General features: G+C 38.9%; 1 protein-coding gene across 3 annotated transcripts in view; it reads left to right on the forward strand.

Annotated features, from left to right (window-relative positions):
- LOC137887269 (CUB and sushi domain-containing protein 1-like) overlaps positions 1-19721 on the forward strand; it is a 361990-nt gene that overhangs the window by 309317 nt on the left and 32952 nt on the right. For all 3 annotated transcript variants that reach the window (XM_068730105.1, XM_068730106.1, XM_068730107.1), the window contains 12 exons: positions 885-998; positions 3207-3323; positions 3629-3700; positions 4790-4936; positions 8841-9029; positions 9119-9304; positions 9726-9923; positions 12397-12570; positions 14657-14830; positions 15076-15249; positions 17036-17224; positions 18988-19164. In XM_068730105.1, coding sequence (XP_068586206.1) covers positions 885-998; positions 3207-3323; positions 3629-3700; positions 4790-4936; positions 8841-9029; positions 9119-9304; positions 9726-9923; positions 12397-12570; positions 14657-14830; positions 15076-15249; positions 17036-17224; positions 18988-19164 — 1911 coding nt within the window. The remainder of the gene's footprint in view (positions 1-884; positions 999-3206; positions 3324-3628; positions 3701-4789; positions 4937-8840; positions 9030-9118; positions 9305-9725; positions 9924-12396; positions 12571-14656; positions 14831-15075; positions 15250-17035; positions 17225-18987; positions 19165-19721) is intronic.

The following is a 19721-nucleotide window of genomic DNA, read 5'->3' on the forward strand; positions in this document are numbered from 1 at the left end:
CTTTTGAAGACACATTTAAAGTGCTTTGTTCAAATCCTAGGATAGTTTGATATAATGTTCCTAACAGGAGAAAGACATATACAACAGTGATCCAAAGAGTGGTAGTACTACACCAGAGTGGTCATTTATAAAGATGACGTCAAATAATTGCCACTGCCATTACACCACAGTTGCACCAGGTTGAACCTGTTCACAGCGATAGTGAAGCCATTCTCTGTGACAGAGTAAAGACCAGTGGGAGTTAGTTCGAGATAATCATACAAAGAAATTTCCCAAGCCCTCAGAACATGTGAATGTACTGTGACTTTTACATTCACAAATCCTGGCAGAATGGAGTACCTCAGAGACAGCTTTATTGTCGGTCAATCTAATAGACAATTGTACAATCTGTCAACAAGCTCAAGAAAAGGCTGAATGTTCTTGTTTGTTCTGTTCAACGATTTTAAAGTTAATTCTGTGTGTGTACCGTATGCCTCCCGGGCAAGGTTTGAAGCAAGCATTTTGTCTACTTGACAGGTGGTAGTTGCCTGATATCAGAAAGAATTGGAGTGGACAGATTCAAAGGTCTGGACCCAAGCAAAGGCAGTAGATCTCCACCCCATGTTAAGCATGTCAAATTTTGCTTCTTAAAATGAAGCAACAAGTCTACTTACAAAATAAACATCTTAAAGGGCACCAATACTCATATTACATTTAGAGGGTTATTGGTTTCTGTGATTGTTCCTCTTGTCTGTACTAGCTGTAATAAGATCCAGTCCTTGCACTAATCAAACTTAATAGATGAGGACAAAGTTTTTGTCATCAAGACTCTACTCTACAGAAACACTTGTTACACATATAATCTGTGATGACCTAACAGGGTTTTTATTATTTTCCCATGTCAGGTGATATTGTGAAGTACCGCTGTTTGCCTGGATACACATTGGTCGGAAAGGCGGAGCTGATGTGTAAACTCAATTCCCATTTGCTTTTTGAAGCCCCACCCCCCACATGTCAAGGTAAGGCAACTCCTGAACCATATACATATATACAGATATACTGTATACCGTATGTGCATGTCTATATGAAAATCATATGGGGATACTGAATCAGAATGGATTGAATCTTAACTTAGGTTGCGTTAAACATTTTCCTCAAATAGATCTGAATACATTCTTTACAACTAAGGCTATCACAAATAGCTTCTGTTCTGTTAAACTGAATTTTCTTTATGTGTACTCCTGTTTTTCATTTGTCTGTAGAACAGAAATGTATGTATGTTTCAACATTGTAGAAGAAATATTAACTTGACAGTATGCTTAGATGTTAAAAACTATCAAAACATTTTCATTAAAAAATAGAACATCGGCGATTTACAGTTTCACTTTGATAAAGTTTCCATACAGGGTGAAATATCCTGACATATAATTAAACTCCAACACATCCGGATCCTACACTTTCCATACTGTAACTTGAGGCGTCTTTTTGTTAGACCCTCCCTACCTGATAAAGACCAACATCTTTCCAGGCCCCTAAATTTGTTGACAACGTTTTCTCCAGAGCCGCAGGATTAATCATACAGCTGTTTACTACTACTCCACATGAATAGTAAGCTGATATTGAGGTGTGAAATTGATGGAGATCACCTTTAATCCATTGTCTTGAAACTACATCTTACAGTTTTAAAAAACATATCACCTCTCCACCCATTGTTCAAAAGCGTTCATAGACAGTAAACCATATAATCTGATGGTTACCATTATCACACAGAATTTCAGATCTTTATGGATGAAGGTATCGTTATCTCATCAGGGTCTGGAGTACATTTTCACCAAGATTTCATTTTAAATGCAAAATGGTGGTAAATCACGAATGGTTTGAAGGAGGCCTCTTTATGGAAAACATAACCCTAAAACGCACATTGTCTAAACCAAACTATTCTCCAAATGTCGTCTCAACATAAAATAAAGACCTTTGAACACCCTTCATGCTAATGTTTACATAAATTTGCCAGTAAGGTTCTCAAGTTTCATGATGATATTAATACAAATATCAATTCTGCTAATTCTGCTGCTGCTACCCACAGGTGAACAAACTATTTCCAGAGTCAAGATGAAATCCATTATAGAAGAGACATACATTTAGACATGTCAGAGAGGGAAAAGCACAGGTGAAACAAATTGTGTTTTGTCCCAGTACGCCACGCCAGTGAGCCAGCATGCACAATACCAGGACCCTGGAACTAGCTCACCTAACTGGACTGCAGTGGTTTTTAACGTTGACAAATTACATGTGGACTATTTCTTCTATGACATGCTAAAATGTCTGCTGCCAGAGAGGTATATAAGGCACGAGAGTCAATACATCAATGCATTTTGAAAATATTAAATTGTTGTGCCAAGGTGAATAAAATTTTTCAAAGAGTTTGCAAAATCAGCAGAAATGCAATCCCATTGGCACCGACAGTCCTAGAGTTGTGTGTTGAAAATGTTGGATGAAAACTAGAAACTCTATCCACTCCTTATTTCCCTATAATTAAAAAGTTATTGAATATGTCTCTTTAGTAGTACAGCAGTTGATTGTGGTATGAATTTGAGTATGAATTTTTAATCCTAAAACGAAAGAGACATCAGGAAAGGAGCACTTTATATTCTCAGTTTAGCAGCATTAATACATTCACACTGGGAAGTGCCGGTTGCAGCTCCTGGCATTTCTATGAAACTACTGAATATTGATTTGAATTTCTCTTTTGAGAAAATTGTTGAAGAGATGCTCAGCCTTCAGTGTCCTTTCCATTACAAAGCAGGAGCAAAGGAAACCAGCCCTCCTGTAAGAGAACATGCAACCAAAGTGCTTCCCTACACAAAAGCAGAAAGATTGGGAAAGGCTTCCAGTGTCTCGCTTGGGCTCGGGCCAGCTAAATGGGCAGAGAAAATGGGCATGTGGCCTTGAGATTCTACAAATGCTGTCTTAGGCCCAACATGACCCCTAAGGCATGCAAGCAAGTTGTATGAAACATACTTTTCCAAAGGTGTGCTCTTTATGCATGTTTGTTGGAGAAAGGATACAGATAAAAGTAGTAGGCTGGTAAACAAGAATGGAGAGAGGGATGGAAAGGACACAAATTTAGAAAGAGTTGCTGGAAGCTAGAAATGTACAAAAGAAAACTCTGAGAAGTTTTCACTGTTTTGATCAGTCTGACTGGCTTTTGTTTATTACCCTTCCAGCCCAGTGCCCAGCCAATGAGGAGCGGTCTTTGTCATCAGGAGTGATACTAAGCCCCGGGTTCCCTAGTAACTATCCCAACAGCCAGACGTGCTCCTGGCTTCTACATATGGTTCAAGGTACAGTGTGTGATGATGGGATGCAACCAGTTTGTGTCTAGACTGCATGTGTAGTGGTGTATTATTTTTTTTTGCATGCCTGTGTGGATGTTGTACAGACTGTATTTGATGTACAATGTATGGAAGTGCTGGTACTGTAAAATACAGAATGTGTCAAGTGTTGCTTGCAAGGCTGTGTGTGCATATATGTATGGGCATTAGCTCTTTGGGCATAAATATGTATAAAGGTTTGTGCATGCCACCCTTCATTTGATTGTGAAGTATACTTTAAATTGCATTTGTAAATTATTTTTGTTGTTTTCCAGGTTACACCATCAATATCTATGTAGCGATGTTCCACAGCGAGAAACAGTTTGATGAACTGGAGATTTTTGATGGTATACAAAGCTTTACCTCTCTCTTATTGCTACACCTAAACTTAGACACAGACAGTCTCTCTCTCCCACACACACACATATGCACACATACTCACATGCAGCTTTAATTCATGTTTGTTTATGAAAAGTAGCACAACAGTTAATAAGATGCACAACACTTAATTCTCATTTGCGGTGTTGGGAATTTTCCCCGCAGGAGTTCCAACTAGCTTGTGTAACAGTAAATTTTAGTTAGTGTGTGTGTGTGTGTGTGTGTGTGTGTGTGTGTGTGTGTGTGTATATATGTGTGTAATTTAACTTTCTTCTTCTTTATTTATTCATTTTTATTTACATAGTATATTAAAAACTTTATATAACTTTATACAACCAGTGACAACTAACATTGTTTTGTTAGGATTTTTGCCAGGATCAGAATATCAGTTCTTCTTCAAATCAAGAGGCCCACTCACAGTGCCCACAGCTCAGTTTGTAAAACAGCAAACGTCATAACAACCCGTCAAAGAACAAATAAGGTCTTACCTCCTTTTAAAATATGTTAATTGTTTTGAAATTCACAAACAGGGATGAGCATATATAATACTAATACCCTATGTGTATCCCGCTCAGCTCTGTCTCTTTGTATCTATCTTGCCTGGTCCAAACAGCTGTCTTTGATGTTGCCGACAGCAAGGGCATCATTGTGGAGTAGATGGCTGTGACTGGAGTTGTTTCTGAACTTACTTCAGGCTCCATCCACTGCTTGGTCAATTTGTGGTCAATAAACCTGAGATGAAGCAAAACAATATGCTTCAATCAGAATCATGTACAACATGTATTTGGAGGTACTTAGCAACTTAATGATGCTGTCACCTTCATGTGCTGCGTGTCACACAAACAATAAAACACATTCTGACTGCAGCATATTGTTCATCTCTGTCTCAGGTATATTGGAATTTTTTTATTTCCTGATACACATTTAAAAGACGAAATTCCACCCAACACACACCGTCCACTAAACAAAATATTTTACATTTATGCTTATACATGAGAACATACAAATATACAGTGTGCTGTACACACATCTGAAGTGTCATCCACTTTCTTCTCTAGGTTCTTCAGGACAGAGCCCTTTGCTTGTGGCTCTAAGTGGTAATCACTCATCTCAGCTGAACTTCACATCTAAAACAAACCAGCTCTACCTACGATGGTCCACTGACCATGCAACCAACAAGAGAGGATTCAAGATACGATACTCAGGTACATACGATATTTGTCATTTTCTCTAATTGTTTTTGTTCATTGTTCTGTTCATCAGCTGGTTATGTTATTGTTAGAATAATATATGCAAAGTCAAACACTATCTTCTTATCTGTTAAAGGTATAACTTGTACCCACATTGTTGGTTGCTGTTTGTAAACACAGAGCTCAGCAGTGGTCGAGCAAGACTGAATGAAGAGAGGGACCAGCATTAGTGAGAATCAGAAGAATACAACTTTATTTTCTAAGTGATTTACATTCTAAAGCACAAATGAACACATTCATACCTCCTCACAAATGTGAGGGAAGGTGCCGGATTTTGAATGAATGCAGCCAACGGCATGCTTCAGGCCAGGTCTGTGAGCCTCGGTACACCAAGGGGCAAACATAGCGGAGGTGTTGGACCAGGGAATGAGAACGGGCTGCATAACCAGTTTATTAGCTTGGGATTACACCCCCACGTGGGGTCCAAATGCTCTTTGCTGATTCCTAGAGTCCCAAACACAGCAAATTAATAAGAATAGAGAAATAAATTGACAGAGGGCAGGATCTCTGCAGATACACCGCCACACACTATTAGTGGGTCATAAGTGATGATTGAGAGGGATTGTTCTGTACCTGTCGCTACTTTGTTTTTTAGGAAATTCTTGCATTTCATACCTTTAAAAGCATACAGGTAAAGCTTGAAATTAAGTGTAAATCTGCAGTACTTGCATGTAGGGCTGGGCGGTATACTGGTTTTAATTTGCCATATGAAATGAATTTTTCTTACACCATAATACCAGTTTTGCTGAAACAACTGCTGTCACTCTTTAACAGGAAGCCGAATATATTATTCGCCCGAAGAATGTAACGGTCGGAGCTACTTATGTAGTGAGAGGGACCCCTAAATTATGGTTATAACTTTATAACACACAAATGAATAAGCCACAACTAACGCTCTTTAACAGGTCAACACCACGGCACATAACAATTTGTGACACATAAACAATTTGTAACACTAATAATTGTACATTTATACAATTTCACCACCGAACAGCATGCTGGGTACAGCTCGGTAACTAGCCCGTTAGCCCGTTAGCACTCTCCCAGCTGCTAACAGCTGGGAGAGGCTCCGTCGCGTTACTTAAAGAACAGAAAAGAGCGATGCAGGAGGAACAAAGAGAGACCGGAGATGCATCTATAGAGTCTGTTCCCAAGAGAGGAGCTGTGTCTGCTGTTTGGAAGTGTTTTGGTTTTAAAAAATCCGACGTTTTTGCGAGTTTTGAGCCACTGTTGATGCCGCTGGTGGTAACACGAGCAACTTACGTCACCTCAGCAGAACACGTGAGTTATTTTCATGTGTGTAATAGAAGCAATCTGAAATGTACACCTTGAAAACTGCAAACCTATAATTATCAGTAGTGATAACTAAATGATATGCTTATTATACATATTACAAACAAAAACTCTAAAAAAAAAATATTTAAATTAATCTTTTTTTTTTGCATTTTGGAGTATTTTGGTCAGACACATATACAACGCTGATTAGAGTGTAATATGTGCGGTATTTGTTATAAATGTACGTTGGTACATAGAGGGTGATAAGAGGCTGTGCAGCAGGGCCTTAGGACCCAGGGGAATGTAGGTGAAGGAAGCAGAAAGAGATGGAAGACATGCCACACAAACAGCTGTTTACCGCTCGCTGCTGGCCGATTGGCCTTCCGGTTCTTGTGTTAAAAATGTCTGCTTAGTAATTAAAAGCGCGATAATTGTCGGCGTTAATTAGTTAAAGTGCTGGTGAGCTTTAAGTTAAAGCACACCATACATATTGTACAGTATGTATATGTGTGTTTATCAGTTGCTGACAGTTTAACATGTATTTCTTTATCAAAGGCCTATTTGAGAATTAAGACTTGGTTTTAGGGATAAAGTAACCATTAAGTTTAAGTTTTGAGTCAAGGGAATGTATTACGTCTATGAGGGTCCAGACACATGTAGTAATTTGTGTGACTGTTGCCTACGGCTTAGGCTGTAACACTCACTACTGCATTTTTCTTTCTTTGCATTGTTTAACTTTGAAAGGACCTTGGAGGCATTGTTCTTAATGGTATCATATTTATATATCCACTGACCTTTCTAAAAGCAACAATATCCTCATCGCTTGTGCACATGCTTCATGGTGATTTACTTTTAAATTCCACTCCTCTCATACTATCTCAGTCTCTCTACTGTATTTGTTTTTGTTCTCTTTTTTTTGCTGCTTCAATGTGTCTGTGACGTCTGACTTGGGTCAGGCTGTAAACTATTGTGGGAGTTATATATGTTTTAAATAGGTATCTGTAGTAGTATCAGTAATATGTATCTCAACATATTTTTACAGTATATGTGAGAGCAAAGCTATCATAGTTCTCACTTAAATATTTAGGGGTTTTGTATAAGTCAGCTAAAGCTATTTCAGATGGAACTAAAACCAAGATAAACAAGTTTGTCAGTATCTCAGGGGAACGTTGTTGGTAGCTGTCATTGATTATGTCAATATAAAACTGAAAGCATTCAGTATAATTATAAAGATAGGCACTTGACACTTTATTAATCTTGTGTGCATATAGTAAATTATATCAAGGCCATGGTTATTTGTAAGACAAATGGAACCAGATATGCAGTGATGTTGATTGGACAATTGAGCGGGCCGTGGCCTTCAGATGAAGCTGCCTAACCATAGCAACAGTGATGCACACTGATGCTTTGTGCAAAGGAAACCATATATTCTGTTTCTTGGTTTCATTAGTTTGTGACCATGGTACAAGCAAAAGTATATACTCTATGTGTCCCAATATAGAGTGTGTCATTCTTTGCCTCTGCATTGTCCATGTTCCTGCAGCTGATGGACAAAGACTGTACTACCCCTCACTTTTCATTTTCTAGAACAGCACATTGCACGGAACATGTGCACAATTAGAATATTCACAATGTTTTGTTTGACACTACTTTCTCTTCCTCAATTTCCCACTGGGATTAATAAATGACTGCACCTGTCATCTCATAATTGAAAGACAGTTAAATGTAGGTGTGATGTGTCCAAAATGAGTTTGTTTTTTCAAACATAATTTGACATTTTTCTTCATGTAGGAATTAAAATTCAATGTTTCCTGTAGACTGTAACGGAAGTAATTTCAACCTGACAGTCCCAATCAAATTGTCATTGCAATTCAGTCTTAAACAACTGATCCTCTGATATGGACGCTCTGAGATATTATTATGATTATATTCTAATACCCAAGAGGATTTTTTGTCCCTTTATCAGAATCATAAACATTCAGTAGTAAGGAATTGAAAGACTGGGCCTTCATCCCCTAAGTGGATATTTCTGCACCACAGAATAGTCATGTTAGAGAGAAATGGAATGATAATATATGAATTTAGTATTGCAAATCAAACTGATTGATTTTGGAGTAGATAGAGTGAGCAAAAGAAAGGCCATATGACTCATTGAGGAGAAGGAGAAATAAGACGTTCCAGGAAGACAAAAGTATTGCAATACATTTCAAGTACTTTATTTGCTGCCAGTTTTCGAGTAAATCGTTTGTAAAAGTAACTGGTGTAAAGGCTTTAAATCGGTATATGTTGATTAACTCAATGATGCTGTTGCCAGCTGTCATGCCAGGAGGGACATAGATGATGTTCCATATGTCTCTTATCCAAATGCATAGTAATGGGAGCATTAGTGCCATATTGTTTCCAGACGCACCTTTTTTAACTACAAAAACCCTAAGCAGCTGACTTTCAATTGTCTCTCTTGCTAATTATTTCCTGCATAGAAAATAAATTAGAATGGTAAGTGGTAGAGTTTCCTGTGAAGTGATGAAAACACAGAGAAATACTTTTTATTAAACTGTTCCTCTTTGTCACTCTGTCTCTCCAGCTGCCTACTGTAGCATTAATGATCCTCCTGTGAATGGTGGCGTGGTCAACCGAACCAAACTCCGGCCAGGTAGCAGACTTCAGTTCTATTGTAACCGGGGTTACCGTATGATAGGCTCAAGCAATGCCACCTGCAGGCTCCACCCCAATGGGCTGTTCCAGTGGGATACGCCCCCACCTTTTTGTCAAGGTAAATATGAAGCACATTCTTCAAAAAAGTTGACAGGTATTAAAACTTTTTATTCCCCTTTAAACTTTTCTGTCTTTGTGATGCGGCAGCTGTCTCATGTGGAATCCCTCAGTCGCCGGGCAACGGCAGCTTCCACGCTAACCAGTACACCGTGGGTAGCCAAATCACCTATCACTGTAACCGTGGTTTCCACCTTGACCCTGATGTTCAAATGACAGCAGTGTGTTTGGAGGAAGGCAGCTGGAGTAATGCCGCCATAGCAGCTAGATGCCTACGTAAGTTTATGAAACGAGTTGACAAAAAGTAAAAACATCTGAAAAGAAAACATCACCCTTAACATTACCATTTGTATATCAATTTCTCACCTTGAATTATTGATGAAAACTTTGTTTTTCTGGCATGCCTCTGCAGTTAACGGAGAATTTAAAACACTTGCTCATGCGCAAAATTTGCTCTTGCGCAAACAATAGACGGTAGTGGCAGAAATGTTTTACATAGTAAGGTTTCAGCGAAGAAAGATTATAGATTTTTGTGATTTATAATTTAAAGATGATATATTATGGAGGTTCATATGTTATTTAGTATTGGCATGTATAAACCATATTGCAGCAAATAACTTATGATTAATCACACAAATAAAGCTTGAAAACGTTAATTGAATGTTTCATTTAAATGCAATTTGATTTTGTCTTCCAGCGGTCCACTGCCCCAGCACAGATGGCACCTTGTCAGATCACATGACCTCCCGCCTGCTCTCTGGTAGTTTGGGAGAGTTTGGTTCTATGGTGATGCTGGAATGCTCAACAGGTTACTATTTGGGTGTGGGGCATCGAACTCTTCGCTGCCTTGCCAACGGGTCCTGGGAGGGGTCAGATGACGTTGCTACATGCAAGAGTAAGTATAATACAAATACTGTTGTGTCTCTCCAGTGCAAAATAAATCTCAACTGCTACTCATAATCGGACCTCTTGCCCTCTAAACGAGATAATAAAACTCCACTATGATACTATGTTTTGTGCGCTTGTTAACCTCCCCCGGCCGTCAAGATGACATATAACTATTTATGAGTCTACGCCGACTCAGAGCCTAGAATGTTATTACAAGAGATTCCCTTTGTACTGGGTACACATATATTCAAATACCTGTATATGAAATAGTAGATAGAAACAGTCCTTTGTAATCATTTTAACTTCTGATGTGATTGTTACTGAAATCAACAACGTTTGGAACGATGGATAAAAGATGCCATATAAACCTAGGGATAAAAAATAAACCCCATACAATCACACAGACACACTCCGCACACACGCACACACACACACACACACACACACACACACACACACACACACACACACACACACAAAGACGCATCTACATGAACAACAAAAAGACAAATATCAAAAGAATAAAACTGCATTTCATTTGCTGCCACAACTTGCCATGAATGAGTTATCAAAACAGCGTACCCAGCCTGTTACAAGCAAAACAGTTTTGGAAAAGTCAGAGAAAGTTATTCCTATGTGTACACAGATAGCATGTGTTTTTCTTGTTTTGATTGGAAGCATGGCAGTCTAATGCTAATGCAGGGTTGCTTTGCTCTCATCCGTGCATTAGGGTGCATCAGCCTTTCAGCTGAAATCCTTAACTCTGCTAAATAGTCTTTGCTTCAATAAAGAAGGACAAACCTTAACGATGTTTGTGTTGAATACTTTTATTTCTGAACTTCTACCAACAATTTACACCACAAACCTGGCGACGAGGATGTAGTGGAAATTGTCTGTAGAAGCAGAGCGACCCTGCAGTATAAAAACAATTACTTATAGAGTGTGTTAGTGTGGGAAGGGAGTGGGTGGCCAAATCTCATGAAGTTAGAGGCTTATCAGACTCACACTAGCCACAACAGTTCCCTTTCCCAAAACACACTCTTTGCACAATCATTTGCAAGTCATATGAAGGAAAGAGGAAAAATACTGCATATGAAGACATCCAAAAGACAGTGGATTGGAGACAGTGGAGACAGCAAGTTTAGCTTCTACAATGGTCAGCAGTGGAGCGCACTGCAGCTGTTTAAAATGATCATCGGCTGTAGAAATCCAAGATACCGTCAAAAAGCATTAAAGAATGGCACAACAGAGGATCAATATATTTCAATAATATATTCTAATACTGTGCATATTCATATATAGTTTTCATATAGTTTCTATATGTAAAATTGCTGCAGTGAACACGATAGTGCTGTCAGGCCATCTGCCCTCTCCAGTCACTCACCCCTGTCTCTTTGATAGCTGTCAGTTTCAAGCGGTTTCATGTCATTCAGATGCAGAGAGACAGTGGGCTTTTTAGGAAATGGTTACTGCAGTTCGCACCTCAGTGACCTCATACCTGGCTACGGCCATGCTGCTCACACCAGAGGTGCATTTCTCTGCACCTGTCAACAAGCAATTCTGCTCCTCTGCTCTTTTTTCTCTCTCTTGCTGTGTATCTGTTCACTCCAAAGATAATGCAAACAGGTTTGCTAAAATATTGGTAGGGACAATTCTGTCCTCCCAAAATATTGATAGGGACATGTCCCTACCGTCCATATGCAAACCTACTTAAAGGACAGCTTGAGAGTGAGTTACTTTCTGTCTTTGTGTTTATCCATTCCCCTACTACTTTATTTTAAATGAGGTACCAGGTTGCACATTGGGACTGTGATAGCTATTTTAAACAGAATGCAGCCTGTGCTTCCTAAATGTGTGGAATATCTACACAATAGCTGAAGGTTGTTTTTTTTTCCAAATAGTGTTACAATGCAATGTGCCTTTGCTGCTTCTTTTATAAAGGGACGTTTTAAGTGAGCATTGTGAGTTTGAAAACTTTGAAAAGTAAAAAAAAAAAAAGATTAAAAATGAAATCTATCTTGCATGAGACCAGTGGTTTTCAAACTTTATTTTGCTACATTTTCAATGTATTTCTTCATTTTTTTCTTGATCCGGTATTTGAGTTGACCTACCTAACACTCCAGCAGCTCAGAGGGATTTGGCAATGTAACAGATGTGTCTATTCTTCAACTTGGCCACTGGTTTGAAAACACGTCTCTGAGGATATTAAGGAAAAATAAGATCTTAAATCCTGTGACCTACATCTAATTCAGCCAGGTATTGCATTGGAAAACTAAATTCACAGTGTTTAAAACAGGATGACTTACATTGTTATCTTACCTACAATAACACTAGCAAGATTTGGCAACATCAACTACTTCATATTCAGATTTTTTAAAATACAGAAAATATAACAATACCAGTAACCCCACAATGATGTATCTAATTCCCAGTGTATTTCTACCGCAACATTATCTTATCCTATTTGTTTTTTTATTTAGTCATCTCCTGTGGCGAGCTTCCTTCTCCACCCTTTGGGACCAAACTGGGCACATTGACCACATTTGGAGCAACTGCAATCTTTATGTGCAACCATGGTTACACGCTGGTGGGGTCACATGTCAGAGAGTGCGGTGCTAACGGGCTGTGGAGCGGTGCAGAAACCAGGTGTCTAGGTAAGGTTCTTAAATGTGATGGGGGTACAATGTGTTGTTGTATTTTCCAATGCCACTTTAGCCTAAAAATTAACAATCTAATCAATTATGAAAATAAATTCAGCAGGCTGAATGGTGTACAGGGCACATTTTTTGGGAATAGAATGTAGCAAGTTGTCATAGAATAAAATCATTAATTATCTCTCCTGTTTTTTGTACATTTCTTTTACATTACATACAATAAGACTGATTCTATTTTCAATCATATGCAATATAGCATCCGAGACAAAGACAGTGTAATGCTAATTTAGAGGCCAATATGTACAAAATAAAAAATGCATAAAATGAGATCTAGTAGTGCTATCACTATCTCACACACAGCTTAGGTAGGAGGGCTAAGCTGTGCGTAGGACTTGTATCAAGGGCTCTTTGTAAAGTAGAAATGTTTGAACATTTACATTTTATATCTAAGCTTTATTAATACATGAGATTGCTACATGTGTCTGGGTACGGTCTATGAAAATTAGCCCAGCAAAAAGTAAGATAAACTATGTACATGCCTCAGTAACTCAAATGATCTACTACTAAGACATTTTATTTCTGAATACATTAAGGGCTTGATTTAGACCTTCAGTAAGCACTGACCAGAGATGATTAATCCTGATTTTGCATACTGTACACACTCTACTCCAATGATTAAGCCTTGAAGTTCCATGCCTGAATAAGAAGACTTACGCAGGATGCATTTTAAATTGAACATGTATTAATCACGTCTACCTTCACATTATTCATCTGAGATTCTAAACTATACCTAAAAGTTCATGAAAGAAGAGTTTAGATTTGACTAAATCACAATTAAATCACTGCTACAGATGTGGATTGTATGTGGTTAAATGACAGTTAGCTGTGCTGCATTTGTCAACACATGCACTGGGTTGGGTTTGAAAAATTGCACATCAGAATGTTGTGTATTACAAGTGATATCATTTTGTGATTTCCATTCAACCGTAGGTGACCAACCATGATAGTGTGATTGTAAGATTTATTGTCATGCTGACCTAAAAAATCACAAATGTTTTATATTGAATAGATCATATGGTCAAATATTTTCCCGAGGGTGTTATGAGTTCTACAATCCTCTTATGGTATTCTGTTTTTAATGAATTCATTGAAGTATCTTTAATGTAAGCAAAACATCTGTTCCTCACAATTTGGAAAGGCTATAATTTTCAGTGTGTAATGTGCAGCACTTTTATACATTCCTCTGTATATTCAGGAGGCGCAAATTTTGATGACACAGTTAATCACAATTTGCTTCAGAAGAACCCTCAAACACTTTATTGCTATAAACAGTTTTGGTATTCAAGATAAGACCACTTTTATATCCTAGTGGTTTTATAAAATCAGGCATCTGGAATAATGATTTTGAGTAAATGGTGTTGAGAAAAGGGATTGAAATATCTGCATTACATCAACAGTACTCTCCAATGCGTTTTGAAAAAAATAATCAATGTTCTAGATGCTTGTTTTCACAGCATTAATCATAACTCGAGAAAGTGTTTTATGTGTGAAGCTTTTCAGAAAAAAAACGATATTAAATGCTCAATAGATCAAAAGTTACTGGGCCTCAGTCATTGACTTCATGAGGCACAAAAACATGAGGCGAGGGTTGACCGTGAAACACAGGTGATTGGTCTAATAATAGTTGAAACGGTATTGAATATAATTCAATGACTCTCTTTACCTCAGCTCTAAAGGTGTGTCCTGCAATGTGCTCAAGTTTTAAGAAATCCTGAAAGTATGTGACACTTCAAGGCCACTTAGAGAACTCAAGGAAATTGTGTTAATGATCTGATTTCAACAGACCTTTAGTGCAGTGACGGAGCTGTGTTTTCTTTGAACATTGATTTGTAGATGCACTCTGAGAACTGATGAACTACTGCGACAGCTCTATTACATTGTTTGGTAGTCTCTAACTGTTGGGCCAATGAGCGAGTGTGTGGGAACATTGGACCAGCACTGATGACTCTAAAGCCAAAGATAGGGAAAGTGACTTTAAGTTGTTTATCATTATACTGCATTAATCTCTATAATTTGTTCTCCACAGCTGGTCACTGTGACTCTCCAGATCCTATAGTCAATGGGCACATTAGTGGAGATGGCTCTAGTTACCGTGACACAGTGGTGTACCAGTGCATGTTAGGATATCGCCTAATTGGCACATCAGTCAGGATCTGTCAGCAAGACCATCGATGGTCTGGAACAACACCCGTTTGCGTCCGTAAGTTCTTTATGAAACAAAAAACATTGTATACTGTATTGTATGTTGATTCATTGCTCTTTCAGTTAATGTAATATAAAGTAAATCCATTACACACAAGTGTCTGAAAAGAAATGTTCAGACTATTTTCAGGGTTGAAAGTGTTGAAAATACCACAAAATATCAAGTCCAAAATAACACAATGCTGCAAATATTACTTTTTCCACTCCTGAAATTTCTCATCATACTTCTCTCTACTCCCTCAGCTATCACCTGTGGTCATCCTGGCAACCCAGGCAATGGACGGACCAATGGCAGCGAGTTCAACCTAAATGATGTTGTCAACTTCACCTGTAACAAAGGTTACATCCTCAGTGGAAATGCTCGTGCTCAGTGCCGACTCAACGGACAGTGGAGCAGCTCACTACCTGTCTGCAAAGGTCACAATTGCCTATATGGTTACAGATTCATACCCATGTACATCCCTGTAAATGCTTTAGTTAAATCAGCTCTTCAGATTTTGTGCATTCAAGACAGATGGCGTAGGTTTTTATCCGTTTCTCTCCTAGTATATGTTTAGAACTAAAAATGGTAGTCGTGCACACATGCTTTGTCATTGTGGTGGATGACTGTAGTGGACGTTTCCGGTGCCTTCCCATTTGTTTTCACTCTCAAATGATTTGATTGCGATAACATTGTTTTACTTACATTGCCACCTCCTTGAGGCAACAGTAAATTGTCAGCATAAAACTATAAAACCATGCATTTTAGATGGTCAGCATGTATTCAGTATTTGTTGGCCCGATTTGCTTCCAGCTACAATATGTCAACTGGAACATTTTGGCCAAATCTGCTGCCAGCAGACTGTAAAATTGAGAACTGAGTAATTGTAGCGTAATCACACTCTTAACATTGAGCTGTATTCATCCACAATCAGTGTGGTGTGTCTCTAAATAGACAAACAAATTCATACGTGCACACACACAGCTGGGTACATGTCCAGAGACAAGTTCTTCTACTCTGCTAACCATGCATGGTCGTCACACTACAAGCCTCCCCAGACCTCTGGTAGCATAACAGTTATGATATACTAAGACACCCAGACACAGGCATTGTGCACAGCCTTGAGAGCAGATCAATTCAACTTAGTTGCTCACATGGGTTTTCCATTGAGGGGATTCATCCTTGCTTTCTTGCTTTCTCCATCTCCCTCACTTTTTGTGTTTTATCCCTCTCTCCCGCTCTCTCCCAGCAGCAGATGTCAATTATGAGACTGAAACTTTCTTTGTTCCCATAGGGTGCCAGACACACACACACACACACACACACACACACACACACACACACATCCATGTCCCCCATGGACTTAAATTTGAGTGAATGTCAGTCTCCCCTGTGACATGTGGAAAATAAAACTCCACACTTATTGGAATGGCATCCACCCAGAGAGCAGGGCAGAGTAGAAGGGACCAGAGGAGGGAAAAGAGAACAAAGAACTCCAGAAAACAGAGTGCGGTATGACAAAAGAGCAGTTTAGATATGACCAGAGCAACAAAGATATGATTTTGTAACACTGGGGTCCAGGATTGTGTACCCTAAAAGTAGCCAAGTTTCAACTCCATCACATTCAGAGTTGGTTGATTTATCTCTGTCCAAAATCAATCCCTATTTATAGTGCACTATATTTACTGTACACAGTTTTATTTTACTATATATACTATATAGTATCCTCAAATATTCCCACAATGGAGCAGAGAAGTAGCCCCCATTACATATCCACTACATTCCACTATCAATCCCAAAATACATGGGTGAGACAAAATGATGATGAATAACACATGTCTAAAATATCAACGTACTGCTCACTTGAAAGCAAACTGTGATTGAGTGATTTTGGAGACAACCAATGTTACTCAAGATGTTATTGTCATCAAAAAATAGTTATTCCAAATTAAGGAAGATTAACAGTCTTCTGTTCTGCTCTCTCCTCTCTTCTTCCCATCTCTCTTGCCTTCTCTCGTCTTGTCTTCTCTTCTCATCTCTTGTCTTGTCTTTTCCTCTCTTCTCTTCTCTTCTCTCTTTGAATACTTGTTGTCTTAGTACAATTTACTCTATATCCATCTACATCCATGTGAACCACTTGGACCAAAACAAAGTGAAGAAACATTCCCTTCAATAAGACCTATTTAAATAGGTTCCAACAGTGTCTTCTGCTCTCCTTTGCAGTGGTAAACTGTTCTGACCCCGGCCATGTGGAGAATGGTGTGCGCCAGTCTGGCCTACGTTACCCAGAAGTCTTCAGCTATGGTGTAACTGTGGCAATCCACTGTAAACGAGGCTTCTACCTCCTGGGCTCTGCGCTCCTTACATGCCAGCATGATGGACGGTGGGACCGACCAATCCCTCGCTGCCTAGGTATGGATGGACAAATACAGGCACTTCAAGAATTATTTGAATTGAAAAAAAAACAATGTTGCAACAAGTTCAGGAGACAAATGAGACAGAAGCTGAGACAGAACGAGTAAAAGATTGACATTCATAGGCCCATAATGAAAAGGTTTGCTCTATTGCGAACAAGTTACAACTTTTTGGAATTCTGTAAAAAACAATGTCTACAAAAGTTTGTCATGCCGAACACAGGTAGTCATAGACAGGTGGTTTTCTGTTTATTTTTTCTATATATTTGTCAAAAAGAGCCATTTGAGGAGTGAAATGGCTTGAAGAGCCACTAGAAGGAAGATGAGGAGCGAATGAGAAACTGAGAGAATAAGAAAGGGTTCTAGGGAGAAAATGGGGGGGGAGTAATCATAAAAAGAGGGAACGAGTATGAAAGAAAGAGGCTTAAAGGTTTGAGCGTGTGTGTGCTCAGAAAAAAAAGTGAGCATGTGTCTCTTAGGGCAATATGTATTCTTGTCAGAGACCCTCAATGGCCGATAAAAACATAGAGATTAAACTAGAGAGCGATAAAGAGGAGAAAGCTGATTCAGAGATGGAGAGAGAAGCCCAGAGAGGCGAACGAGACGGCAGAACGAGGACACAGTAACAGAACAAATGAGGAACTAGACAGATAGGGAGAGAGGAGAAGACACTGGTGAGACGCTGGTGTCTGTGCATCGAGCATTACATTCAAGAAACAAGGTCTTATCGGAAAATTGGGGAGAGAGAGGTGATGACTGAGGTGCAAGGAGAGGATGGAGTAATACAATTTGGGGGTAAGGGGAGATATCGGAGGACCAGTCATTTGGCAGAAATAGAAAATCAAGAACAGTTTCATATCTGTGTCCTCCAGAAACATGTGCTCGGTAAAACGTCAATTTTTCCTTAATTGAAGAAAAAACTCGAAGATTTTTTCACTGATATCCATTGCTTTGACACTGTGAAATGATTTCTACTAGTTTTCTACACAGTTGTTTTCTAAAGTAAATTTAATTTGAGGTGAGTTATTGGTTCTCTCACAGGCAGTTCAAAATACGCTTTACTGGCATGACTACATAGTGCCATAAGCAAGCAGTATGGGTTCTGTTTAATCATGTGTGTACATACACGTTATAGTAAAATAACAAAACAGATCAAAAGTGTGCACCTAATGGTTAAGGTGTATACTACATAACTGCAACGTCCGCAGTTTCATTCCAGACGGGGCCTTTGTTGCATCTCATACACCCCTGTCTCTCTTCCCCCCACATCTATGTGCCTTCTCTACATAAAATAAAGGTAAAAATGGCAAAAGAAAAGGGATGAAAACGGGTAAGCAAAGGAAAGTTGGTAACAAATAAAAAATGTAAAAAGAGTTTTTCAAACTTTTCAAAGTTAAGAAGAAAATATATGGTTAAAAAATAAGTTTATTGTTTTTCCTCCCTCCCCTCCACAAACTTAATGAATGTTTGATCTGCTATCTGTGTATTTTGGGCAGTAAATTACAAATTGAATTTAGTCTTTGATGTAGTTCACAGAAACCTCTTTCTTTTTCCTGTGTGTGTACTTTAACACAAACACACAAAAAAACAAAAGACACTTGTTAATTCAAGCCCCTCTCTTGCTGTCACCCTCTCCCTCTAGCTGTCTCCTGCAGTGACCCAGCTGCACAACCTAATGCAGTAGTATCTGGAATCTATAGTTGGACACAGTCCCACACACATACTAACACCATCTCTTTTAATCTCTCACTTTCTCTGTAGCCATTTCCTGTGGTGACCCTGGTGTGCCCCCTAATGCAGTAGTGGCTGGAACCCACAGTTGGACATACAGTTCAGTGCTGCAGTACTCCTGTCTGCCTGGAGGGCTGCTGGTGGGTAATACTACTCGCCACTGTCAGGAGGACGGCACATGGAGTGGAACGCCACCATACTGCACTGGTAAAAGCACACTGGTCGATAAAGAAGCATGCCTAGTGGTCTTCAGCTGGTAGAATATAGAGCGTAGATAAGTCTGTTACCTTGTCATGCATTTTCATACTGGCTGTTCGAAACAGGAGGCACGTTTGCTGTGTTTTAAATCCAGAGCAATAATCCAGCAATCACACCCATTGAAATTCAACAGCATCTATATTGAGACTGCCAACAGGGAAGTTTGTATCATGAGAGCACAAGAAGAAGAATCTCCTCCAGCCATAAAAACTATTGCCAAAGAAAGCTTACCAATAGATGATACTATACATATATGCTATATATAGAACAGGCTACAAAACTACAAAAAAAACTTGATGCCTAAAATACAAACGGTGACTTTAATTTATCCTTTTTCAACAATACTAAGCTTGATGTGTAAGGAACAGGCAGGGGAAATGAGGTGGAAGAGTCCTGGTTTACTTCTCAGGTTGTAAGTGCTGCTCTACAGTAGGCTTATGCAGAACACAACACTACAATACTACAAATGATCGTTTCCAAACTCAGCATCAACTGTCTCAATAGCT

Source organism: Cebidichthys violaceus, unplaced genomic scaffold (genome assembly GCF_023349555.1).
Source record: "Cebidichthys violaceus isolate CVI_PGR_0920_01 unplaced genomic scaffold, fCebVio1.0.p SCAF_5, whole genome shotgun sequence".
NCBI lineage: Eukaryota > Metazoa > Chordata > Actinopteri > Perciformes > Stichaeidae > Cebidichthys > Cebidichthys violaceus.